Source organism: Tauraco erythrolophus, chromosome 17, assembly GCF_009769465.1.
Source record: "Tauraco erythrolophus isolate bTauEry1 chromosome 17, bTauEry1.pri, whole genome shotgun sequence".
Classification (NCBI taxonomy): Eukaryota; Metazoa; Chordata; class Aves; order Musophagiformes; family Musophagidae; genus Tauraco; species Tauraco erythrolophus.
This window is the reverse complement of record NC_141481.1, coordinates 3,651,314-3,677,913: the sequence shown is the minus strand read 5'-3', so window position 1 is coordinate 3,677,913 and position 26,600 is coordinate 3,651,314. Positions and strand designations below refer to the sequence as shown.

At 40.1% G+C, this 26,600-nt stretch overlaps 1 protein-coding gene across 1 annotated transcript in view; it reads left to right on the top strand.

Annotated features, from left to right (window-relative positions):
• The first annotated feature begins 2,667 nt into the window (after positions 1 to 2,667).
• The window catches only part of APOLTP (apolipoprotein lipid transfer particle homolog), a 103,439-nt gene continuing 79,506 nt past the window's right edge, over positions 2,668 to 26,600 (top strand). Inside the window, 9 exon segments of the mRNA XM_086622476.1 lie at positions 2,668 to 2,713; positions 10,155 to 10,205; positions 11,821 to 11,981; positions 13,510 to 13,580; positions 15,638 to 15,803; positions 16,776 to 16,913; positions 17,723 to 17,912; positions 18,791 to 18,918; positions 25,986 to 26,089. Coding sequence (XP_086478602.1) covers positions 2,668 to 2,713; positions 10,155 to 10,205; positions 11,821 to 11,981; positions 13,510 to 13,580; positions 15,638 to 15,803; positions 16,776 to 16,913; positions 17,723 to 17,912; positions 18,791 to 18,918; positions 25,986 to 26,089 — 1,055 coding nt within the window.

The window sequence follows — 26,600 nt, the reverse complement described above, 5'->3', positions numbered from 1 at the left end:
CATTTGGCATGTTTCCCAAACACTTGAATGGCTGAAATGTTAAAATTAAGTCAAGAGATGTAATTGCATGGTGAAATTTTTCAGTTTCATTTGGCCCAAGTCTCTGATAAATGGTATTCTCTGGCCTGCAGACCAACTGCTTACACACAGAGCCACATGTGAAAATGTGTTGTTTTCCTGCAACTCAGGCCTTGAAATATTTATTCTGTTAAAATTCCTTTGAGTAAAACTTTCACTTGCAATACAACTAAACAGATACATAGATATGGCTACAGTTTTACGTACCAGTGACTGGTAGGGAGAAAATAGATGTCAAATGTCATTATGTTCAGTTGGAAAGAATCTCTACTAATGATACAAGAATACCCTGATTTTTTTAACATCTGAAGCACTTTTTTTTTTTTCCCTGAGATGTAGAAAATACAGGAAAGCAAGATTAATACTTCAATCAATTTTGTTCTAATGCATTGATTTTTATTATTTTTATTAAGCAACATTTTTGTTTTTTAATAAATTTGATTAATAATGTTATAATTTGGTTAATTATTTTAATAATTAAATAATTTGATTAATTTTTAATAAGCAAGTTGAGTTGTGAACAAATAGTTTTTTCAAATTGAGTTGATAGATACAGAAATGGCATGCTGATTGTGTATGCTCATGCTGTTTCCATAAACGAGTAAGGAAGGGGCACAGGCCATCTGAAATCCTCCAGCTTCGTGTGACAAATTTGGGTGAAGCCTTCCCATACCCCCACCTTCATTAGCTTGCCAGGATGACATCGCTTTGTTACACTTTGATAGTGTTCTTTCTATTAAACTCCTATTTTTAATTGACAGAACTTGCTCAATGTTCCAGCTTAGTTAATTCTGGTGAGGCTTGAGCCAGAAGGAAATAAAATTTGTTTTGTCATGCAAAAAGGATCCAAAATAAAAGCTGTTAAAACAAGTAAAAAGCAGCTGATAGCCTTATAAGAGGCAGTGGTTGGGCAAGAGCAGAGTGGTTTCAAAAAGCTGCTATTTATTGCAGTGTCTGTGAAAGCACTTTGCAGGTCTAACCACAAGCCCTTTTTTGAAGAAATGAGTTGCAATTTGTGTACTCAAACACAGCTAATTATTCTTTGTAACTGAGCAGCAAAAGGTGAGTAATGGAGTATACGCTGTCATCCTAGGAATAAAAACTAAGTGCAATTACAGTGACAAAAGTGTGAAGTGTTTATAGTTCAAGTGAATTGTATTTTATAGCAAATCAACCTTTGTCTTCCTGTTTTCTTCATAAGATCCTGCAACATGATACAAATTCATTAACGTTAGGCTGACTTTTAATGTATTTTTGTGAGGTGAATACCCTTGTGTAGGGTGTGCTGGATGTTAATCCAGTAGAGAAACATTCTCCAATGAGAGTCTTACTACTTTTTCAAACTAGGACACTAAAAGGTGCATGGTGAACCCTGCTGATTTCAAAGGAAGTGCTTCTTATTACCACTTATAATTTGTTATAAATATTTTTTTTTTTTTAAGAATCTGAAAATCCAGTGTCTGTTTGAACAGGTGGCGATGTGGTTTGGAGATGCTAAAAACAGTCCTGCTCAAGTCTAGAAAAAACCAAGAGTGAGTAGGAGGCTTTCCGAAAGTCTTTTTGTGGCTGGATGTTTTGCTTCATGTGATATCTTGGTCTTTGAACCAAAAAAAAGCCCAAACAAATCAGCTTCAACGAGCTCCAGAGGATTATTGCATTAAGGGGGTGTATGACGGATGCTGCTGGAGGATGCCGTGGTCACCGTGGTACAGCCAGTCGCCTTCGGCTCATCTTCAGGAGCTGCTCCAGCCCCTCACAAAACAGCGCCGCAGTCTTAGCTCTGGGATAACACACAAAGAAAGAAACAAAATGGTGACGAGCGTCAACCAACCTTTGACCCGCAGTAGGCTCCCAGCCAGCGGGCGCGCTCGCCCCCGTTTCCGCAAAGCCGCAATTTACCCTTTCTGGCGCTTTTCGGCGCTCCGCTCCGCTGCAGCCGAGCGCCCCTGCCCGTCCGGCCCCCGCTGCTGCTGCGGGGCGGCGGGGCCGCCCTCCCGGCTCGCGCTTCCCTCCTCCTCCTCAGCGCTTTCCCGCCGCCGGCGCGGTGGGTTTCTGGGCTCCTCCCAGCGCCCGCGTGCAGCGGGTCCATTTTGGGCGGGGGCGCGGGGCGGGGCGGAGTGGGGCGGTGTGCAGCGGCCGCCGCCGCGTGCTGCCGCGGCCCGGGAAGGGCGGTTCGCGCCTTCACCTCATCGCTCCGTTTGCTCTTAGTGACGCCCTGAGGAGAGGCCCGCGCCTCGCGGCGCCGCTCGGTTTGGGGCGTTTTTTCCCGGGGAGGTAATGGGCGTGGGACGCTTTCCCCGAAGCGGTGCCCCGGGAAGCGTTCGGGTCTGTGAGGGTTTGCCCCGGCGGCGGTGGGGCGCGGCGGGATCCTCCGCAGGGCTCGTTACAGGGCCCAGGAGTGGAAGGTCTGTCACGGCCCCCAGCAGCTGTACGAGCAGGTGGGTGGGAGCGGGCGCCCCTCCGCCCCCCGCGCTGCTCGGGCTCCGCGGGAGCTGCCGCCGCCCCGGCCGCGGCCGCCGCCGCCATCGCGGGAGGGCGCGGGGCGCGCAGGGTGCAGGTGTTCGCGCTTAGCGGTGCAAGATGGGAGCCATGGCCGAGGGCACGTGCCTCCTGCTCCGGGCTGTTAGGGTTAAACGTGAGTTCTACAATACCGTGAATTTAAATCAACTTGTGGGGCCTTTACCAATCTGTTACAATTTAACAGGCTTCGCCAGTCTGTTACAATTTTCTCGGCAATACTAGTGCAGAGTTTTCAGGTGGCCATGGACATCCTTACTCTGCTGGGTGCCAGGTGGTGCTTTTGATGAATTCATTTTGCAAGCTCGAGTACGGTATCCATTAAAATGGATGAATACTTTTCTCAGACTGACCACCAGTGCTGGTCACCTGTGTGTCATTAAACTAGTGTGTTTGCAGCATGTGTGCCTGATTTTCTTTAGTGATTTAACATTATTAGGACAGCACTGTGGTGGAAATCTCTCTTTGGGAGGTTCTTTGTCTTTCTGTTTTGGGGGTGGTGTTTTGGCTTTTTAGAAAAATTTCATTTTGGGGGAAGGTAGGAAAAAATGCTTAAAAGATGTTCGACTTGTTTTTCAGTCCCAGACTGCATCCTGCACTTACCAGCCCACTCAGATAAATGAAGTTAGTCAAGTTCGCAGGATGCTAGCGTTATACTGTGTTTTATTGTAAAGACTTGGCTTCAGCATGTGTTTAAGAGTCTACTGCTAGTGAGGTATTTAATTCCTAACTTAGAAGTTTCAATACAAAGGGCCCAAAATCTGATATACTGAAGAAAGCTACTTGAAATATTTTTGACAAAAAAAGCCCTGGGGTTTTGTTTGTGAATGTCTTTGTTCTTTGTTGTATGAAATTGGCAAGATTCAAGCAAGCTCAGATTTTTCAGTTCTTGAGTGTGGTCATACACCTGTAATAAGATATTTTTCTTCCTTTTATTAACAGTTTCTGCCCTAAGAAATGGGACGCCACAAAGCTAAAACTTGAAATTAAAATGCAGATTTGATTATTTTGGAAAGTGTGATTTACAGCTGTAACTGAAAAAGCAGACCAATAAAATTTGAACAAAATAGAAAATTAGATGCAGTTACCAGATAACATTGAATTCTGTTTTCTTTCTCTAAGCCAAAGCCTAAATCCTTGAGCTTCTCTGTTGCAGCAGTCCTTTCCATACGTAAAATACCTTGGGATCACAGTCTGAATCCGAGTATGAATGTGGGCCTGACCTGTGGGTCTCTTAATATGTTGGCATGTAACTCATTCAGTAATTAATGTTTTTACATAGAAATTCCCTGTGTCTGTTATTTTGCATGGATCTTCTACGTCAATATTTGGCCTGTGGCTCACAGTGTTAATTACAGCTGTCGATCCTCAGTTTGGTATCAGAATGGAAGAGACTCAGCTATGCTCTGGTCATGCTGATGTCTGAAGCTGTACCTGTCCAGTTCTCAGACACAAGAATCCCTGGTGACTTCTGATGGAAACTTGTGAATAGCTGCTTCTCTGTTCTTACAGACGTTTCAATGTCTCTTAGTTCCCCTCAAGCATGTGTTGTGTCTGCACTTGTTTGATCCTTTACATTTAACAAGATTGCTTGTGATTAAAATTAAGTGTATGCGTAAGTGCATTAACGTCCAATGTTTACAAATGAAAACTGTTGCTCCCTCTTGAATCTTTTGAGAAAGTTTGTTTGCTAATCCTTAAAGAGAACCCTTTTTCTATGACACACCAGCTATTTTTGCGTGAAAATGTCAGTACTCTAGAGACTGAAGTGCTACTATCTGTAGCCAAGTCTTATGTCTTTTACTAAACAGTATGGCACCTTATCTAAAAGCTCGTGAGAATAGTCCAGTTTTCTTAGCGTGGTCCCTGTTGTGTAATCTCTTGGAAAGATGCTCTCTTGCCACATGGTAAGACATACATGCAGTGTTGTTGGTCTGCATATACACAGCATTTCTGAGGTATCCCAAAATGTAGTGTGCTGCAGTCTTGTGAACAGGTCTGACAATTTTGGTCCATCTGGTTATGCCCTGCTTTGTTTCAGGGCCCTTGGGCACAGACTGTCTCTCAGCATAGTTCACACAACCTTTCCTGGTCACCCTCTTTCCTAAAGCTTCTTCTTTGTGGGAGAGGAGTTGCCCGTGAGCTGCAGTAGTTGTTCTGGGTGAAATTAAAAACGTAACTGAAAGAGAAAATTTGATTAATTTAGTTTATTTTTTTAAAATGAGAAACCCACCCACAGCGCTCTAAGGAAAGTAGCTATATAGAGACAAAATTAAGCACCTCTTTATGTGCTCTGCTGACTCTGGACATTGGTGTCATTCATGAGAATAACACAAACTAAGTGGAAAACTTACTGTAAAGTGTCAAATTCATTAATATGAGGATAGGGCTACAAATGCTCAGCACACAAACACTGCTTGTACCTTGTTGCTGTTGGGCTGTGCAGTTCTTAGGAGAGTCACAATAAGGCAGAAATTCCCTCTAATTCTAATTTTGATATTCCCAGTGAGTTCAGTATAAGTTTTATGCTTTCAAGTGATTTTGTAATAGCTGCGTGAAATATGTTGAAAAATCTTATGATATAAACAGTTAAAAGTCAGACTACTGTGGAGAATGGGCAATAGTAGTGATTCAAGAAAAGAATTGTCACAATATAGCAGTTTTCCAGTAAATTCATCATGTTTTTATATTCATGCCCAGCTATTAATTTACCTGCTTCTATCCATATTGCTGATACTATACGAAGAGCTGGATGACTGCAGGATAATGTACGGAGCACATGCTATACCCAGGTGAGCTGTAATCTTAAATGAAAGAGTAGAATGAATGCAAGACTAAGTAACTCAGCAGAGTAAAAATGGCAAACACAGCAAGTTGCAAGATTTCCACAATGAAATCTCTGAAGCAGTTTCAAAATCAGAGTATTCTGAAAAATCACAGTAGAGATGGAAGAAGGCTTTCTTAGTTCCACTTTGGGTTGATAATAGGAAATCTGAGCCACTGTATGAAATCTGTAAGATTATTTTTTTTAAAATGCTGTTTCAGACCTGAACTGACCCTGCTTTTGGCATTTGGTAAATCTGGGATTTTGACAGAGGGGCCCAGCTTTCGTCATGGGAATTTTATTAATTCTTTAGACTTGACTTGCTCTCGCTCATCTTCTTTGGTCATTGACCTATGCAAAGCACATGTGAGAGGTTACTTTCCCTTTAAGTAAAATTCATAAGCATTTTGAACTGAGCAAATGTTACCTGATGGAGAAAGTAAGTTCAGGCAAGAGGCTGTGGCAACACAAGCTTAGTGGGGGAGAGTAGTACTGGTGACTGGGATGGATATCTATGTTTTCTACTTGTGAATCCGATTTGAAGTAATCAGTAGCTGAGAGTAAACCAGAGAGTCTTACAGCAGATTAAGACATGTCAGCAGGAGAAAATAAATCTTCTTCTGTCCACAGCAGCTTTCTTCAGAAGGCCTTGGCATGCAAACATGACTGAGGTTCCACAGTGCCTCTGTGGCGTAAGTGATCATCGATCCTGTTACGTGTGCAGAGTAAACATGGGATAGGTTGCCGGGGAAGGCGTGTGACGTGAACCGTGGTTGTAGGAGGATGAGTCAGTAGAACAGTAGGTAGATGGTGAATCTCCCTCAAACGGGAGTGGAAGGTCTTTAACAGAAGTTCAGTGAACCTTGGAAGACCTGTATCGGATGTATTGTAAAAACCCGATTGCTACCGGAAGGAATGTTTTGTGATTTTGTGTGTTATTTACACAAAGGGATGTGTAAGGGATGAGCTGCCTCCCATGAACTTGCGAGCTCCCAATGGAAACACCTTGCCTTCAGTCCCAAAGCTTTTACTTTCATCCTATGTGCTTTTTGATTGATCAGTCATCAGAGAATGACTGCTAGGGTGATTTTAAAATTTATTTATTTATTTTAAACTTACTGTGTGAGATTGTTCTGAGTGTTTGCTAAGCTGTGATTCCATATGCTTAATTTCTTTTCCTAGCAGTTTCGTGGAATCGGTAATAGGTTAACTTCTCTCTCTTTATTTGCAAAAAGGCTGAAATGCCATTAGAGATTGGATAAATGTTTGTGTTTGTCTCTCTCTCCCCCTTACTACACAGACGCACCCTCCCCTCTGCAGGCTGCTTTGCCAGAGCCCCTCCTCTGGCTGGAAGAGGGGAGTTGAAATAGTGAGCTCCTGCTTTGTGAAGGAAATTTTCTTTCACTCCCTTGCTCAGAGGTGCCTTTGAGAGGAGAACTGATGTGGTTTTGTTAACTTCTGGGCTGAGGAGGTGATTTCGATGGCCATGGGGCTGCACGCCATCATTTTACTCTGTGCTGTTGTGGCAGGAGCTTCGGGGAGTAAGTAGAAGAAACTTTTTCCTCTGCTAAGATTGTTCGCTCTCAATGCAAAATACTTCTGCTAAGGAATGATCTCACTAACAAAACTTCTGAGGTGCTGTAAATTATGTTACAACTCGTAGGTTTGCAGTAATTCTTGCAGTAACTTTGTCTTGATTTTCAGTGTAGTGTAGCAATTCTCTTTACTGACTGTCTGGGTGGTACTGGCCAGGTAGGAGGGCACCTTCCAATAAAGCAGTGCAGTTAAGTAGTGCATTTTCCTTCAGCATTACTGCTAGGGAAAGCAACAGAAACAGTGAGATTGTGCCGGTCAATTCGTTATCTCACCTGAAAATGACTTGTTAATATCATGTTCTAAAATTGTGCTTACTTTGATATTTGGCAGATGAAGGATTTTGGAAAGTGTGAATAGATCAGGAAATGTCGATGATGGGGCCTTTGTTGCTCTTGTCAACTGAAAAGAGATAAGTGCATGCTGTTTCTAGAACCAAGATAAATTATGGAAGAAAAATTTAGAATTTAAAAGAACAAAGCAAAGAGCAGAAGCTCTAAATTTAGGCACCTTAAAAAAATTAACGGTGTCCAATTGTCCAGGGTGCTCAGCCTGCCACACTGTCTGTGATGCACATGCTTAAAAATTCTGAGCACAGCATTCAGGTATCCACAAGGGCTGAGAGCTCTTAAACCTGGTCCTGAAGAGGTGCACTCAGCATCGTAAACATCTGGTGCTACATAAAAGAGATGAATTTTCCAAGTTTGTCTTACCATATTTATTTTAAAGTTCTTGAATAAGTTGTGCAAGTTGTGCTGATTTTTTTGTTAAAAGACACTTTTTCCAGTGTTTAAAAGAAAAAAGGTAAGCTAGATAGCCCTTTTCTTACGTCATCCACTAGGTACTTAGGGATGATTTTTTTCCCTAAGGAAACTGAGAAGTGTGTTTCTTTGTCTCCAAATGCAGTGCGTTTCGAGTGTTAATGCATATGTTTTATGTATAGGTCGGTATATTATAAAAAATTAATAGTTGAATGATAATTCTGTTACATGACTTGATCTCTCTATGGTAGAAAGTTTTCTAGCTTTGCAGATATCTGTAGCATTAGACCAAGTTTGCTTGGGAAATATATGGAATAATAAGTTTGCTTAGGAAAAATATGTTACTCATATTTTTTAAAAGTAGAATTTGAAGTTCATACAAAGAATTAACTCTGCAAAATAAAAAGGAGCACTTGTTGGGAGGAAAATATAATTGTGAGGGTAAGACCTTTTCAAGAAAAATGTAACTCTACTATCTAGAAACTTAAATTTTAACTTGAGAATAAAAATATATATAAGCTTGAGTGAGTGCTGAAGAAACAAACACTTTCTTATTTTTGTTTTGAAAACAGTGAATTCCCTTTCTTCCTGCAAATAATTTTGATATTTCAGAAAAAGGGATTAAGAAAAGGGAAAATGGTTCCAATAAATAATATAAATGCAGATTTTTAAATGTTGTGGTTTGACAAGAGCGTTTCCTTCAGACATATAGCATATATAAAACATCCAGAAGCACAGAACCAGAATAAAGAGGCTCTTTTAACTTCTGTCTCCAGTGGGAGACAAAGCTGAGCGACACATGGGTGTTACTTACCACTTAACAGGGAGTTCCCTGGCGTATGGTATAGCATAGAGGTTGGGGGCGATTATACTTATTAGTGAACTTTCTTTTAAGAAAGATTTATCAGTAATGGCAAGTTAGGGCTGAATGCTTTTACTACTGATTACGTCACGTAATACATGATTTATTAATAAAATAATGTTTTCTTTCACTATGGTGCATATGAGTGCCATGTATCGAAGTACAGCAGGATCATGTGTTTGATTTTGGCTGTTCCTTGTATGTCACTGCAGTGCATATGCACAGCTGGGATCTGACTGATTCTGCCATGTGCATGTTCCTGTAATTATCCAGGGTTTGGGGTAACTTGCTGAGTTGAGGGCTGGGCATTGTTAGCAGTGCAGGATCAGGTCTTGGAACATGCATCTCGTGTCTGTCATGGGGCACCTCTCTCAGAATTCCTGTAATTCAGCTCAAGTTCCACAGAAGAGATTGGGACCAGTAGGCCAGTCTTCAACTTCGTACCTGTGTATTTGCCAGGGGTGAAAGCAATCTGCAATGATTTTATTTCATGCGCTGAAGCATAATTTATATCTGTCTAGCCATTTGAGTGCCCAGTCTTCGTGTGTAGAGGCAATCACGGTGATGCACAGGAAATAGGTACCCTAAAAATTTCACTGTTGCTTAACTTCTCTCTGAAAACAGAATTTTTCTTCCAGTTTATCATGGACGTTGTCTAGCAGTGCTTGCAATAACCATTGAGTGTAATTCTGCCAGGCTTATTTAAGGTCATTCAGCTTCAGAGTGTTAGAATGAGCCTTACTAGTTTACTGTGCAGATGTGTGTGCCCAGAGTGAAGGGAAGGAACGGAGACTCTGTACGTAGCAGCCCCCGCTGTTTCCCCTGTTCATGCCAGCGCAGATCTAAAGCAGTTCCCTATGTGTGGTGTAAGTGTGTTTTGCATCCCCTTGAATTTGCTGCCCTCCCTGTCAAGGTCTGAATGAAAGTCATGGAGAACAGGCTCTCCAGTGTTAAAGGATGTCTTAACGAACTGCCACCCTTGAGTTGTGATGTTTAAGTGTTCCTTAATGTGCTGGTGCTGGAAAAGTTTTTCTTGGGCAGTAAAGCTTGCTCTTGTTCTGCTTTAAATGATACTTAGGATTTCTTGAATGGCCACGTGCAATAAAAATCTTTATTAGAGATTTTCTCCCTAACTGCAATAAAGTTAAAAGCCTACGGATGTAAAGAAGTGTGGTGTGTAAAATGTGTATTTCTTTCTTGGGTTTAGACCCCCTTCTTTAAATTTGCTTGGTAATCCGTAGAATTGTTGCATTTCCGTACCTACCTCAATAAATACACCAAGGCGTGTCATTCCTTTATGTGTGCTTGATACATGTGCATGTGTGGTACAGATGCGTGGAAAGGGATCAGAGCAAAGTCTCGTTCCCTGTATACTTGGTAGCAAAGCTCTCATGGATTTTTTGTTTGTTTTTTTGGAAGGCCATGCTTCGTTTTCAGTAATTTCATTGTAATTGAAAAGCAGCAGGTCTGTCCTAAGCTGCACATGAATTTTCAGTGCTTTTCTTACCTGTCATTGCAGGATCCTTGGAAAGTTTAGGTTATGGAGCTTCCTGTTTTGCGGAGTGTAGAGGTGAGTAAAACAAGACTGTATTCCGACCTGGTATGTGATAAGGAAGGAGGGATTTGAAAACTTCCTTTTCTTCAGCAGAAATATTGTGTTCTTAGAAGCATGATACTTCTGAGTGATTGGCATTCGTAGAAGTAGCAGAGAAGTTCCACTAAGCTTTACTAGGCCCAGCCCTGCCTCAAGCTGGCGTTCTGTGAAGTCAGAAAACTCACAGACCTTAGAGCTAAGCAAACTACTAAACCAGTTCAGGACAAAACACATCCAGGTATGAGTGTCTTTTTTTCCAGTACCCAGTGGTAACTCATTTCGTACTGAAACAGGCATGAAGAAAGACTTCTCCTTCAGTAAGTGGGCACAAAACTTACATTGTGTAAAGGAGGAATGGATGAGAAGACAGGATGTTGAACTGACCTGGAAAGGTTTAATCGAATGGCTTGAGGTGTAGTTTGTAACTTCTGCTTCTCATTTACTTTGCCAGCAGCTACTTGAACATGCAAAAGTCCTTTTCAGTGTAACGGTAAGGGGAGCACATGGATGTTCTGCTACCAAGGAGATCTTACCCTGGCCTCTTAGCTATCTACTCAGTGCGGCTCAGAGACGCTTCATTTGTTCAACATTAGTTCATCTCTGTGTGGCTTTGTCATTGAAAGTGCTCGAGTGCTGCAGTGCCACTGTGAGGCAGAGAAAAAGCAGCTCTGTATTATGGGAGCCGCAGCAGTCATTTTTAGTAGGTGTTGTCTTCTTCATCTGAGGGAAGGGAGAGTATTTTTGAATTTTCCCTCTTCTGCATTTCATTGGTCATGGTTAAGGTCATACCATGATGTCTTATCTTTTAGGGACTGTTTTTGTTACCCTCTCACACACTGCAGCCACCAAAGTGTATGGCATTGAAGGTGGCATGACTCTGATCTTCTCATCCTTTCAGGGTTAATTCTTATCACCTGATCTAGAAGAGAATCTCCTTTGATTAGAGCAATACAGAGACCATATAGCACACATGAGGGTGTCTGACATTATATCCACTAGAAGACAGTGCTACCCATGGACACTTGCCAGGTCATTACAATGTCTTCATACAAATACAAACAATCCTTGTCTTCCCATGCTTTCTTTTCCTCAGCCTGGTTCTTTTTGGGCAGACTTTGAGAACCAAAGTTCTTTACTTAAAAACCACATAATTTAGTTTGTCTGCATGTGTGTAGCTCACAGCATGGGCATGAAAAGCACTGAATGCATCAGTAGACCTTTTGCTTCTTACTGTTGCAAAGGTTCTGCTTTGCTGCTCTCCGAAAAGTGTCGAAAGAGCATCCTGCCATAAATGCATTGCATTCCTTTTCTGCTCTTGGATATTAGATTCCTGCCTCGATGGGAATTGTGAAGTTATGTGAATAACAGAGAGGGGAATTTTTTTCACTACAGGAGCTATTGCTAGCATGTAGGATGCTTTCAGAAACCTATTTTTCTCAATTTTAAGTCCAAGTGGGAAGGGAACATTCTGAATATCCAGCCCCTTGTTTAGCTGATTTCAGTAGCCAGAAGATTAAAAGCTAGAAAGAAAAAAATGGGGGGGGGGAGTCTAATAGACTAAAAAAACATTTTTTTTTTATTTATTTCCTAGGACACAGTACATCGTACTTACCCAAAAGAGCTAGATACAGCTACAAGTATGCAACAGTCACCAGCACGTTCCTGCAGCGAGGTGTTTACAAAAGCAGTGGCATCTCTCTGGAGAGCACAGTGATCATTGAGGTATTGGGGAATTGCCAGATGGTTTTGAAAGTGAGTATTGTCATAATTGTTTGAGTGATTGGGATGAGCTGACATAAAACTGTATCTTTCTTTGGGATTACTGCTACATTTAAACCATTGTTTTTTCTTGTAATTAAAAGCCAGTTCAATTCTGGATCTCAGAATTGCAGAATTGCTTTGATATGACACAGCATCAAATTAAGTATTTGTCAGTTTTAAAGAACAGATTAAACAAATAATTGTTTTCTTTCCTAAGTGCCATGACAGTTTCACTGTTTTGTCACGTGAAGTGCAGAACTTTAGATGAAACTAGTCCCTTTGAAACGAGCTTAGTTTATATTTATGCATTTTAATATCTATAGCAGTAATTTAAAAATAGCAAGTGTTTTAAAGAGAACTTGAGAAACCTGTATGATGTGCTGCATTGGTGCCATTCCTAGCTCAGTGTAAAATTCAGTCTTCTAACACTCCATTGATCTCGACAGGAGATCTCTCTCTGAGTGAAAAGTGCAACAAACTAGTTTCAAATTACAGACCTTTTCCTGGGGTGGGCCCTGCGGTAGGTCAGTTTGAGAACTGCAGTGCTTTAGCAGGGGGAGCATGGAAAATGAACTTCTCTCATCTGCCTTGTTTTTCCTTCAGGTTAACAGAGAGGATAATTCATAGGTTCTGCGGGAAGTTGACATGTGTATACTGTATACACATATACATCAGGCCAATGAAGAATAGGGTAGTTATCCCTGTCCTAACATGGCCATATGGATAAAATTAACTGGTCAGTGGTCCTGTGATTTTACATGAAAAATGAGAATGTCGGTACTGACTTCAGATTGAACCACTCTTCTGCCGTGCAATATCAGTGGCTGGGTTCCCTGACTTCCAGCTCTTTATCTTGAAGCCTCCTAAGATGTGCAAAACAGTACATACTTGAATGCTTGTGTTTATAAAAAATAAAGAAGTAGAAGATATTAAGAAAAAAAATTACTGACAGTTGCAGTCTATGCTGTACTTAAAATGGGACAGAACACCACCATTTTTGACCTACCATTTGAGAGCAGTTCTTCCTTACCACAACCAGCCAAACTGCAAGTACTTTAGGAAATTCCATCATGAACTTTAGTATACATTTTTTCTTCTGAATTCAGTAAAAGTAATCTATGAAATGGCTACTGAATACTGAGAATTTTACCAGGTATAGTCTCAAGAATCAACTGAGATGGGTAGTCATTTTCCTTGTCAGTTAGAGTAGAAAGGACTTACATTTATCCAGGCTCCTGCTTTACCGCAGAATAGGTGATTGCTTCTGGCTTCGAAATGAAAGGGATATAATGCTGCTGCATAAAATGTATTTAATGGTGAATGAAACCTCTTTGTAGAAGAAATTTCTGGAAACCATCTCAGATATGCAACTTGAGGATACGGCTATTGTGATCGTGTTGCTTGCAATACAGAGCCTTTTTTCATAGTTTGTGACATTCTGTGTAGATATCCTTATATGACAAAGTTCACAAGTTCCTATTGACAATGATATTTGTTGCTCTTTCATCTTTGCTCCTAGGTGCAAGATGTACAGATTAAGAAAAGTCTTGCATCTAGAGAGGAGCCTCTGAAGGAAATGGACAGCCTAAGGTAGAAAAATTTCTGATCTGGTCTAGTTCTTGTTTTTTTAAAGCTACATGGTTTAGCAGCAACTCGACTGAACATGATTCACTCTGTTTCATACTCTGTTTAGTTTTAGTTGGGTTTGTTTTGGTTGTGTTTTTTTTTTTGAAAAAGCAAAGATCAAGATATGAGCACCATCAGCAAAATGAGAGGCTTTTGGTTCAAAAACATTTTTTTGAACCTAATTTTCATTCCTTTGTATGTAAAAACATTTGAAGAGTAGACGATTAAAATTATTCTGGGTACAAATTATCAGGCCTCTAGCTGGCTAGCAGTGTGTATGGATTGCTCACTAGTTCTCTTGAGTTGCAGTTGTTACTTGTACGGACTCTTGAGTTTTGAAGTACGTTTCAGAAGTTCTTGGTTTGGAGAATTCTCATGATGCAAAATGTTGAGTTCTTTCTTCCAGGATATTTAAACTGGAATACTATTTAGACTGGAAGACTAAAGATGTTTACGTGTCTAATGTAATTTTCTTCCTTTTATTTTTTGTTTTTAGTAGCTCGTTCATGACATATGTCAGTGTGTTTCCCTCTGACTTGCAAAGCTATAGACTCTAGTGCAGATGCCTGTACAAAAAGGTCTCTTCAAACTGTGGAGGTCTGGTATTTTCCCAGAGAGCTGATGCTTCTCTTTTCCTCAAAAAAAACCCCCACTTCTGTTGGCTGATTAAGCTCAGCCTTGTAATCTTCCTCTTTGTTGCGCCACTTGGATTCTCAGCCTTTAAAGGACACTGAGAACTGAGGTAATTGATACAATTCAAAGGGTCAAAAAGAGCAAGTTTGGAATAAATGCGTTGCTTTTTGTATTCATTAGGAACAGCTTTGTTTTCCACAGTACAGATAGTGGTATCAGAGTTCAAATCAGAGTACAGGCATGTCTTCTTCTGTGAAGTTATTTGCAGGATTTTTATAGAGGTAAGAGCAGTTATGTCTTGTTCTTCGCAGAGAAGCCAAAAATAGAGGTAGCAAATAAAGCATTCAGTGAAGCTTGGCTGTTGAAAATAATTATTCAGACGAGTGAACCTTATTAGCATTTGCCTCAGCCTATTGTGAATATACAGTGGTCTAGCTTGTCCTCTGAACATGCATGTAATTTCCACAGATAGTAGCAAAAGCAACAACAGTTGCCTAGGAGTTTGGAAACCCTTATCCCATGTGCACAGTCTATCTCCTGGAAAGACTTTATCCAGGTGTTGGTGCATAAAAAGTTTTTCTCTTACATTGTCTTTGTGATCCAGTCAATTAAATGAACAGTTAGCTCCACAGTTAATGACAGATGAACTGTGTACCTTCCTGTATGGGAGCCGATCACTGGGCTACTGTAGAATTCTTCTTTTGGATGGCTTATTTTTCCTCATTTAGCGGGGAAATATATGATTAAGGTATGTTATTAGGAGTGAAAATCAATGTTAAAAAGTTATCTCTTGCAAAAGTAGAAAACACTGTACTCTCAATCTGGGATGGCAAAAGCAATCAGGAGTGGACTGACAACAGAGACTGGGGGATAACTTTGGGATAGAGCCCAAGTATGTACACCTAGCAGAGCAGGAAGATATGGGTTGATTGGAAAGTAATTCTTGTGTGTATCACAACTAAAGAGGAAAGATAAGGAGTACATGCGGTTACTTTGCAACTGAGACATGCTTACCAATGCTAAAGGCACCCTGAATCATAAAATGGAATTTCCCTCTTAAACAAGAATCATTGCCATTAATTGTAATTACTTGTAAAGAATTTACCAGGAGTTGGCTTTATTAAGCATTACAAGTACATTGAAGATACTGTGTTTATCTTGGTAGGCGGGTTTTTTTTGTTTGTTTGTTCGTTTGTTGTTTTTTTTTAAGGGCTCTTGGGGTCAGGATGAATTCATGAAGAATAGAGGCTTACTATAAAGAATGGAGATACAGAATAAGACAGATCTGTTGTGGAGGAACAGCTCTGTTCAGAAAATCTGAGTCTAATGTTATAAACTGACTTGCAGCCACAGTTTGAAGCAAGAAACTATGAACTATTTTATTGCAGGGAAATACTAGAACAGCATCCTCTTCATTTTTCTTTCCATGAGGGGAAAGTTCTGAAGCTCTGTCCTGTGAGGAGCGAACAGACCTGGGTACTGAACATAAAGCGAGGCATTCTCAGTGTCCTGCAAACGTCACAAGCACCCACTGCTAGTGCAGTAGTTGAAGAGGTGAGACTGTTGGTCGAGTCATGCTCTAGGGTGGCTGTTAGCCCTTGTACAAGTTAAGTCTATTGCCTTTGTAAATAACTAAAGGTTTATGCCACTTGGTGACCAGTCAGCAGCCAGTGGTGGTCGTCTGATTGCTTTTTGTAGTGAACGTTAGGAAATTATCTACGATTTGCATTCTTCTTGAGGGTCGGAATGCACTACCTGGTTACCTGAGGAGAAGGTATATATTGCAGAGTTTTCTGAGGAGTTGTAACATGAGGGCTTGGGCTTTACCTGTTCTCTGGGGAAAATACAGTATTAATTATTCATGATTATTCACCATGACTCTTATTAATTTCAGGAGGCTTTAAGATCAGGCTTTTCAGTGCTCTTTATGATTATTATTTTTTAATACTTAAGCTCAAGTTGCGCTGTGTTACACTGAAATAATAGTCCAGAGTACCCTACTGTCACCCATGCGTTTGCGTGAGTGCAGCTGAGATACCTCAATGGTTGCACTTCTATCGTGAAGAGCTGTCTCTAGATCGACCTCCAGAATGATGTGCACTACCTCATTCTCATGCTATTGCTACATATCAGTGCTTAAATAGATATTCTGCAATCAGGCTTGGGACACCCATGTGTAATTACATTTCGTCTGAGTAGAAATGCTCTTCTGAATTAATGCTTCCCTGCAAACCCACAAAATCTTAAATTAATTAGCATACATCTGTAAATGGTCTGATTCACAATAACACAGTGAAGTTAAACAAATCAACGGACCATGGCTATTATGAAGTTTGACCAAGGTCTTTAAAATGATTTGCCTGTCCATGACTCTTGTGGTGAAGCCAGTGTCCTGCAAAGGAGAATTTAGGTTTCTGTTGTGTTGTTATTACAACAAAGCAATTATTAAAATTAATTGTAATAGCCCATAATACCTGCTTGTATTGTATGTGTGCATGTGTGATTCAACACTGTATTTGTTACTAGGTGGATGTTCTGGGAATATGCCCAACCAGGTACCAGCGAAAAGGTCCTGTTCTTGTCAAGACAAGGGACTTAAACCTCTGCTCTCATCGATATTCTGGTTTTACTTCTGTGCAGTCTGTTGTTCTTCCTCATACATCAGTAAGTGTGGGGGAATGACAGTTATTCTTCTGCAGGGCCTTTTAATTTCTTTGAAGAGTCATAATGTAAATGAAAACAGTTTTGAATAGTCATTGATGCTCAATTGTATTTGTGTGCATCTGCCCAAACGTGAATCCTTAGCATGTTATTCACAGAATTTGTTTTTAATGTAATTTGCATTGTAGTTGATGAATGTTATCGTGTAAATGCAAGAGGTTGTTAAGCACTGGGATTAAACTCTGTCGTTAAAATATGTTATTCTTATAGTGGTAAACTGGAAACAGAGCATGAAAGAAAGGAATAGAGAGATGTGGATAAGAAAAATACATTATGCAAAGAAAGTTGTTATTTGCAGAAAACTTTGGAAAGATGAAAGCTTTTCTAAAAGCCAAATGTACAGCTTTCCACTGTTTATGATAAATACAGTCAATGTTTGTATCTTATGCCATTTTTATTAGGTAAATGTGACTTGTTTCTCATATTGTACTAGCTTGTCATAATTTACCAGCCTTTTGCTTTTCGCAGCTCTGCTGACCAAAAGATCTGCTTAACACTAGTGTTTTGTGAACTGAAGTGAATTGAGACCATTTGACACTGAAAGTTAGTAGCAGTTGTGTTTCAGTGATGGAAAAATGAGACTGAAAATAAAGAGCGTATTAACCTCCACAGGCTGAGTGCTGTCAAAGGTCTAAACAGGAGACTTCATGCTGTGTCACAGAACTGGAATCCTCTGTGAAGCTGGGAGAGAAAGGACTGGGTGGGCTGACATAGGTCATCAGGACTTTACCTGAAGTATCTGTTCTTCTCAGTCTGAGCAGCAGATCCTGCCCTCCAAGCTGGAATGTGTTCAGAGCAGTAAGGATGGCGTTCTGGTGGAGGCCAAATGTATTGAGTCCAGCCTTGTTACACTGTTCTCTCAGAAGGGCAGCGGGGCGAAGATGCAGACGCAGTCTTCGCTGAAACTCTTTCAAGTGGAAACGGAGACACTGTACAATAAAGGTAACATGATGTTTCTGCTAAAATAAAGTAAATTTATTTCCTAGAAAAATCTTGAGACTGCATCTTGCCTGTAAGAACTCTTTGCACCTGATATTTCTTTTAATGTATTAAACTATGTGAAAGTGGATGTTTTTACAGGCCGAGCTTCTGAGAGCTGTTCCTTCTTTGGGAGTTGGGGCCTGCTATAATGAAGCTGATAGGTCTCCAAAAGTGATAGATTTCTGTAATGGCCAAGTCCTTTTTACCTACTTTACATACCTAGCCCCCTTGTATGCAGAGCATCAGCCTTCCTGAGGAAAGATTTTGAAGTTGAGCTCTAAATGTTGAGAAACATTTGGTATTATTTTTTTGTCTGCTTTTAAGTAGTCTGTTTTTTTTTTAAAGGAAAATCCAAATATCCGGGACACTTTTTCTTTATAATTATGCTGACATAAACCAACAAGATTCTTCCTCAGGAAGACCCTAAGAGCCGAGCCATTTATTTTTCTTGGCACCTGGACCTTCTCTTGAGTTTTTGGGAGGATGAAGTGTGGGATGGAGCGAGTGATTAGATAAATTGGAAAGGGAGATGAATGTAAAGTAGTAGGGTCATTGTAAGAGGCGTATTGATGGAAAGTGGGACTTTTCTCGTGCATCTCTTCTTTGTCTTGTTTCCCTAACTCTTTCAGGTGCTTGTCTTCAGGCCTTTATTCTGTTGTGTTCTTAAATTCAACCTGACTGCAAGCATTCATATTCATCTCTTGGCTTTACTGAGACTAGAGAGATTCTTACATGTAGAAATTAAGGCTTAGAGAGAAACTTTCCCCTAGCATTTCAAGTTAACCATAGCAAGTGTCCAGCAACCACCAGATACTTGATTTTTCCTTTTGTCTTTCCAGTGGACACTGACAATCTGTATGTGACCAGCATGCTCTATGAAAGGGAAGAAACTGAGAGGGAATTCACTGGAGAGGAAGTGACTGAACTGGTGTGGAAGCTTTGCTTAGCACATAGTGTGAGTTTTGAGGTAAGTGTTTACACATAACCTCTGTTTGCCTGTAAGGCCCTTTGTGGTCTGAGAGTTCTCCTATGCAGGTAAGAGATGACCACGACAGCAGTAATTTTGAAATACTGAAGACTTCAATTTTTGGGGGATTTTTTTAATGTGGGATTATAGAAAGATAAAATGCTTTGATGTGTCATTTTCCTGTATAAACAATAAATCAAACTGAAAAGAAGAGTCAAAATGTCATATGGCCCCTGAATATCGGGCAAAAGCAATTTTGAACTGTATTCTGTATTAACCTGACAGAAAATGTTTCAAATTTTTGTTTTGCTGTGGAAAAACAAACAAAAGAAGTGTCTGGTTTGGGTTATCACTGATGATTTTGATGCTTAATTGTAAAAACCCTTTTCTACAGCTTTAGGGTGGGATACTACTCCTGGTAGTGCTGCTGTTTCCATGTTTTTTGGAGTTCTGCGGTCCTTTTCCTGTTGCCACATCCCCTCAAAACAGTTTGCACATGAAACCCTCACCTCTGGTTCATGGCTGGTTGGTTCCATGTGCTTCTAATGAATTCTAGTAATAACCATCATGTTTTCTGGAGGTGCTGTTTGGGTCTGGGGGGATCTCTTCTCAGCTAAACTATATTCCTTGGTCAGTGCTGCTAAGACAGGGTGGAATATTCTGGTTGTGCAGTGGCTTTTTTTTTTTTCTGTGATAACCATCATTCTAGATGAGTCTGCCTGTGTCCTTAGCTGGCTCAGGTCTTGTAATGTTTCTTGGTACTGGCAGCAGCTGGATCAGTTAGTATTTGTCACTGTCTTTGAAATGAAGATCGCTCTCTTCTGTGAAACTTGGAGATTATCAAGAACACCTGTTATATACAACACAGAAGGAACAACAGATTATGGTGCTTAATTATTACTGACCTGAGATGAACTGAGAGCGATGACCTAAAAGAGAGGGCACTTTACATCCCATTATTCTTCAGGTGGAGCCGTTCTTGCTAGTAATGAAGTTCCTATATAGAACAATGTGAAAAAAAATGTCAATTTGAAAATGGAAGAACACACTTGCTTAAATCATTCATGGTCAGGATATTACTAGAAAACAAATAGGGTCTAATGGATAAAGCACTGAACTGGGCCTTGGCGTATCCTTGAATTTGCCACTGATGAGTTTAGTCAGCTCATTCCTAATACATTCCCTGCCTTCTGATCATCTTGTCTTGTTAGACTGCTAGGTTAGAGCAAGGTTGTTTCTTGTGCAGTGGGGACGTGATCTCTCCTATAAGTGAACGTAGGTACAAGTGATGTTAACAAAAAGCTTCAGACCCAGACTAGGGAAGGCACTTCGCCTTCCTTCGTCTATGTTAAGTCCCATGTCAAAGAAAAAAACCTGTGCCTGTCTCTTCTCTGGAGGGGGACACAGATACAGGATGATGGAGTACAGGCTTTTTGGGGACTGGAGAAGAGTGCACTGCTGGATTACAGCTCTGCAGGCCAGTGGTGCCTGTTTGAAAAATAATATACTATATATATATATATATATATTCACATTTCTCTTAGCTTTAGCTGTGATTAATGAGCACAAGTGTTTGTGTATTGTGGTGTGAGACTTAAGGCAAAGGCACAGGGTGGAGAAGGATCACAGTCACAACAACTGAAGCGGACATCTTCAGTCAGCTATGATAAATTATAACCCTAGCGGTTACTCCCAGCCTCTTAAATGGTGATCATAGCCTGACCTGGTAGCACAGCCTGACAAAGACCTCAGCACAGGGCTGTGGAGAAAGCAGCCGGTGGCCTTTTTGGGTGGTGGTATATGGGATAGGTGTGTGTTTCTGAGTTTTAAACAAGTCTGCCATCTCTTTTAGCTGCATACCAGGGAGATTTGGGCTATAGAGAGCTAACAGAGCCATAAACATAATGATTCTTGCTAATGTAGAATAAAAGCAGCCTCCTTGGGTACATAGTACTTAATTCTATGTGGTTGTCATTGTAACAGCAGCATGTAAGAGCATTTAGGAGCAGACTAGAGGGCTACGTGCTGCTTGGAAGGTATTTATAAAATAAATTGCTGAGATGGACTTGAGAAACTTTCTCTAAATCCTGCCTTCTGTTGAACACCTATCATTCAGTGTCTTTGGAAGAATGGTAGATGATTTTTCCCAGTAAGAGTGGGATGTCGCTTCTGTCTCCAAAGAGGCCCACTGGCTTTATGTGTGGGAAATTTGTTTTGTAAATTACTAAGATTAGCAAAAGTGGCTGCTGTCTGTGCCACTGCCTAAAAATGAGGTGAATTATTCATCATACGCCTGTCGCAGCACAGGGTTCGATTAGTTGTCAGCCATTTCCACTGTTTCAGGGCATTCCTTCTGCCTGACAAGACATTTCAAAGGGAATCTTTACTATCCCTCATTCCAACCGATACAATGTCTTTTGGGCCGGGAAAGAAGTTATAGGAATGCCCACAGCGTTTCTTGGGAGACAGCTCTGCTGTTAAGCATGTATAGCTTGTTTGTTCCCTTATTGTTTGACTCTGAATGAGGCAAGATTATGCATTTCTTTCAGGACACAAAACCAAGAATAAATGGAAGGGAAAATCCCCAACTCCAGTGAAAACATTGAAGGGATGAGAAAATGGGGGAGGAGACTGTGTCATTTCTAAGGAAGCAAGTTGCTGTTTAATTTTTTAAGGCTATTATGAGACAAGATTGAATTTCAATGTGGATGTAGATTAGCTAATGGGCTATTAAGTGAACAAGCTGCATACTGACAAAGAATGGTCAAAGGGATGGGGAGAAGGGACCCTCACTTGAGAAAGGCTTGAAGGAAGCCTGTCACATGGCTTCTGCTGGGGGCATTTACATTTGGCTGTCTGAAATTTGATGCTGGATTGGTACTCTGTGAATGTGGCTGTGCATACATTGAGCAGTGTGGGCCAGAGTGTCAGATTCACGCTGCACAATTCCTGTACCCCAGTCTGGCCGAAAAGAGTTTACCTTTAGGGCATGGTCTCACCATTTGTTTTTCTCATAAGGCACTCTAATTGCCAGTTACTATCTAGTTGGGTCTTAGCGTTTGAATGTTTCTGACTTCTGGGTGTAGGAAGTATAACAGAATATTTCCCAGGTAAGGAAGATGTTCTGATTACCAAGATGAATTAAGATACTGTAGTTACTTGAATGATTTTGCTTTTTGAAATTCGACTGTGTGACTATAATAATAACTTTACCAGGAAGTCTTTGTCTACTTTGAATTGAAAAACCTTAGAAGATAGTATTGGGAATGGCCTCTTAGGTCACTTAAACTTGGTCCATGACCAGGTGCAATTACACCCTTCCTGAATTTGAGGGTGAAAAAAGGTTAACTGGCAAGGTAAGAAACCAAGTGAGAAAGAACTGGCAAGGATCAGAAGGAAGGAAGTTATGCCATGGCAGGGAGAAAATAACCATAGCTGTTCAACCAGAAGACTTCAGGCAGAAGAGTGTGTCCCCTGCATCTGATTTCATGCTTGGCCTTCAATTCAAGGAAGTCACTTTGTCATATGTATAGTTGAAAAAAGAAATCAGACAGCTGAAAACCAGGAGTTCCCTACAGAAGAGACAACTATGTAATTCCAAAGAGATACACTAAATTTCCTGGAGAGAAGGCCTCACACTTTTCATTGAGAACATAAATTAGTAGGCAAAAAAAAAGATGTTCATTGAACATGTTTTCAAAGTGTTATAAATTGGGACCACAACGGATCATAATTCAATTATGATTTTATTAATTGTAGCAAGTAGAATATGAGCAAAAACAGCGCTGGACGACAGGGGAGTCTGCGCTCCGCCAACTGCCGTACCTCGGATTCAAAACAGTCTCTTTTTATCAGTCCTCCAGTTCCGCAATCGTGTCTTAAGTGGAATATTCTGCGCACGTTCTAGTTGTCCTTAGGGGGTCTTTTTCTGCCTCCTGGTGATCGTTGAGGCTGAAGGCTTGAAGTCTTCCTTGATTACCTTTAGATGGTCTTCTATTGTTTTGCAAGAGTCTCAGTTCTTTAGATCCTCCTGCAGATAGTTTTAGCTTGCGCAGGTGGTGTCTGGTTTAGTTGTGTAAGCAATTACGGTTATCTTTTCTAACCTTTATATTAGGCTTAACATAAATCTTAATAAACAATACCATAGTCCCTAATTTCTCACAAAAGCAACCTCCCTTGTGATTACATGGGCTTAGACTTGGCAGCAAATAAGGTGTCAAGCTTTCAAAGGGTAAGTGTTTGTGTAGATCATAAATAGAAACACTTTTATTGGGAAGCATTTTACTACTTTACCTTCCAATCTAAACTGTACCCTGTTTATGCTTTCAGAGGAAATTTTTTTTTTTTTTTTTGAATAGAGCTACAGTTGAGTCTGCAGATAAAAGGAAAAGCAAGCTTCAATGTAGAATAAAAGCCACACTGCCTTATATTTCATTTAGGAGTGGGAATGGGAGCCAAATTTGTTTGTAGTTTGTTATTACAATAGAGGAATTTACAATGAGGTTATTGTTTATTTGACAGCTCAATTCCAATGCAACCTGTCTTAAAAAATAAAAACATCCCACCTGACCAGACAGTTCATTCTAAAGCTTTATTATTAGGAAGTAAAAATAGCTGTTTGTTTCTCTGCAAAATTTTGCACTGAGTTTTTAGATGGGAGCTTGTTTAGTCAGCAGGTGTGAAGCAGAATGAAGTCAGTCTACAGACTAAAATTATATCACCTTGAAATATTTAAGTCTGGAAATAGTCTTGAACTGTTCTGCAGCCTGCAGCTGATGAGCCACCTGATCTCATCAGCAGCTGGACACACAGCTCCTTGTGATGACATCTGTGAGGGTCCCCAGCTCCCCTAATCATATTGCTCATAGTGTATTTGCATGTGTAAAAATGGACATAAAGCCTGTATTTTACTTCATTAAATACAGTTCTCTGGATATTTTATAGACCATGAAATGTAATCTGTTTCACAGGCTCTATAGTGTTCAGAGTTTGGTAATCTATTTTAAAAATAGACCTTAAAGTTAATGGTGGGGTGGAATGGAATACATGTGGATCTAACTGAATTTTAGCTATGGAATTATAAATGTTACCGGAATTAATACCTAGGTAGGGCTTCATGTATGAGAATAAATTTCAATTTGATGAAATTAATATAGTATTGCTAAAAAGTAAAGAAGTTCCAGAAGAATAAAAACGTAAACAGTGTTTGTATTGGATCTGATAAATTATTCCCTCAGTCTATCGAACAACAAGGTAAGAAATTACTCTTATCTTTTTACTGAAAGACAGCTTCTTTTTACTGAAAATGTCTTGGCAGTCTTAAATTAAAAACAAGTGCTGGCACTGGGTTATTCCAATTTTTCATTGCTTTTGGAAGCAGCTCCTGGAAGAAAGGTCAGGAAGTCAGAGTAGGTCTGTGCCCAGACCTTTGGAAATGTTACTTAGTGGAATTAGACTTTGTAGGATTTTTACATGAAGAAAAATGTTTTCTTTGGAAACAGAGCAGAAGTCCTATGTCTAAGCCTTTCACATCTGAAGTGAATAAAGAATTGAAATGAATCTATGTGATACATGGACCATGATTAAAATTTGTACATTATAAAATTACGTTAAAATGAACATACAAGCTACTGTATTTAACATTCTGGTAGTTTTTCAAATAGCGAGACCTATCTGCCTTCTTGAACTTTGGATCGGGTCTCAAAGGAACACATCTACATGCTATTTTAGCCTTTAAAATACCATTTTCCTAAAAGCTTCTACTGAGGCCAGAATAACAATGTGATAAATAGTGTGTGTGCAAATGGAAATAATCTGAAAAAAGGAGAGAAGATCCTTCTTTCTCAGCGGAGGACAGGCTGGATAGGTAATACAGAACCTAGTGTACTCAGAATGACACTGAAAGGTTTGTACTCTGGAAAGGCTGCTGTCATCTTGATAAATGTGTTCAGTTCAATTCAATATTCGATTAATTTGTTTTCCAGCATCACATTTTAGAAAATAAAAATTATTGCTGGTAATACACATCCAAAAGTACTTTGCGACAGTAGTTTCTGAAAAAATATTTGTTTCAGCTGATAGGAAACTGGTACTGCTATACAAGTTAAGTGAGGGGTCGGAGTGGTGAGGTTTTTTAAATGTAAAGTCTAGTACAGGTAGCTACTTCACTTAAAAGTGTGGGTTAGCTCTGAATTGCTCTTGATTTTTTTCAGCCATACACATGCAAATAAATTATTAAACAGAACTATTCAGATTCAATTATACAGCTAGATTGACATACTTAGGTTTTTAAGTAACCCTAAAGTGAGTTTTTCAGTTTTGCCCACAAGAGCAAGGGGCAGCTTGTGAAGGAAGGGCTAGGATTTATTTATACTGAAAAGCGTGTGTGATAATGTGCTGCAGGTAAAACAGAAGCTCTATGTTGTAGCAGTTGAGCTTAGCCAGGGGAACAGCTCTTCTGCTACTACGCTTTCAACTAATCCCGTGCTGCCTGCAGAGTAAGAGCAGTTATGCTTGGGCATTCCCCCAGTAAGATGGAGTATTTATTTTCACACAGTACCAGAGATACTCAAGCAAAACTTTTAAGCATTGTCCAAACCTCAGTTAAATGATATTGTTCATAAACTTAAGACTAGTACGAGGTTAGCTTGACTATTTTTTCATTTTGTGTTAAGGTTGTGTCAGCAGTTCTGGTCATATATGAGGAGCTTGCTGTACAAACTCAGGGAAGATTATGGACTTCTCTTCTGGATTGTAACCACAGTGCTGCATTTTGGTTTATTACTCATTTGTATGCTAGTGGTGAACATGGTGGTCACTGAGCACTGTTGCTCGAGGGACTGACTGGTATCCTAAGTGAAAGCCCTTCTCTTTATATGTTCACAGCCTGAAGAGAAAAGCAAGGGAGGGAAGGACGATAGGGTCACAGGGAAGAGAGGAGGTTTTACTCTCAGGTTGCATTGTAAATCAACAGCAATGCTGGTGTAACCCAAAGTCTCTTACTCTGTTCTCTAAAGCTGGATTCTGCAGAGCTGTAATATTACATTTGTTGTTGTGCTCTCTTACAGGCTGCAGACCTTTTCATGACTCTTGTGTTCGAGCTTCGACATCTTTCTCTTGAAGCCTTAAAAGTGCTGTGGCAAAGATCTTCGTTTAAATGCAGAGACAACTGGTAAGGCTCCTTAAGCAACTGCATTTAAAATATATATAAAGTAAAGAAATGTTTTATAAATATTTAGACTAGATTAATGTTTTAAATCCACGTCTGAACATTGGATTTAAATTTGGAGCACTTTAAAGGAAGAATGAGTATTGCAAATTTTGTTTATGTGACAGAAGGATGATATTCTCTGCTTACTGAATGAACTTTCTGTATAAAATAGACTTTCCTATCCCATGTCTATTCCCACAGACAGACTTCCTGTTTCAGGAACAATGTGAACAGGAAACTTGAGTCATGGTTTAGATGGAAATCAGTGCTGCTGGCTTTAAGTGTTTACTGCCATTTGTTATGAAAAAGCTTACCTGGATCTGTACCTTCAGTGCCTTTAGTACTCATGGGAGAGAGGAGACAAATGTTAGCCTGGGAGTGAGGACATGGTGGAGCCACATCTTTCAGTAGCCATCTGATCTCAAGATGGTTTATACTGGTCATTGAATTGCAGCTTTAGAGATCAAGGCCC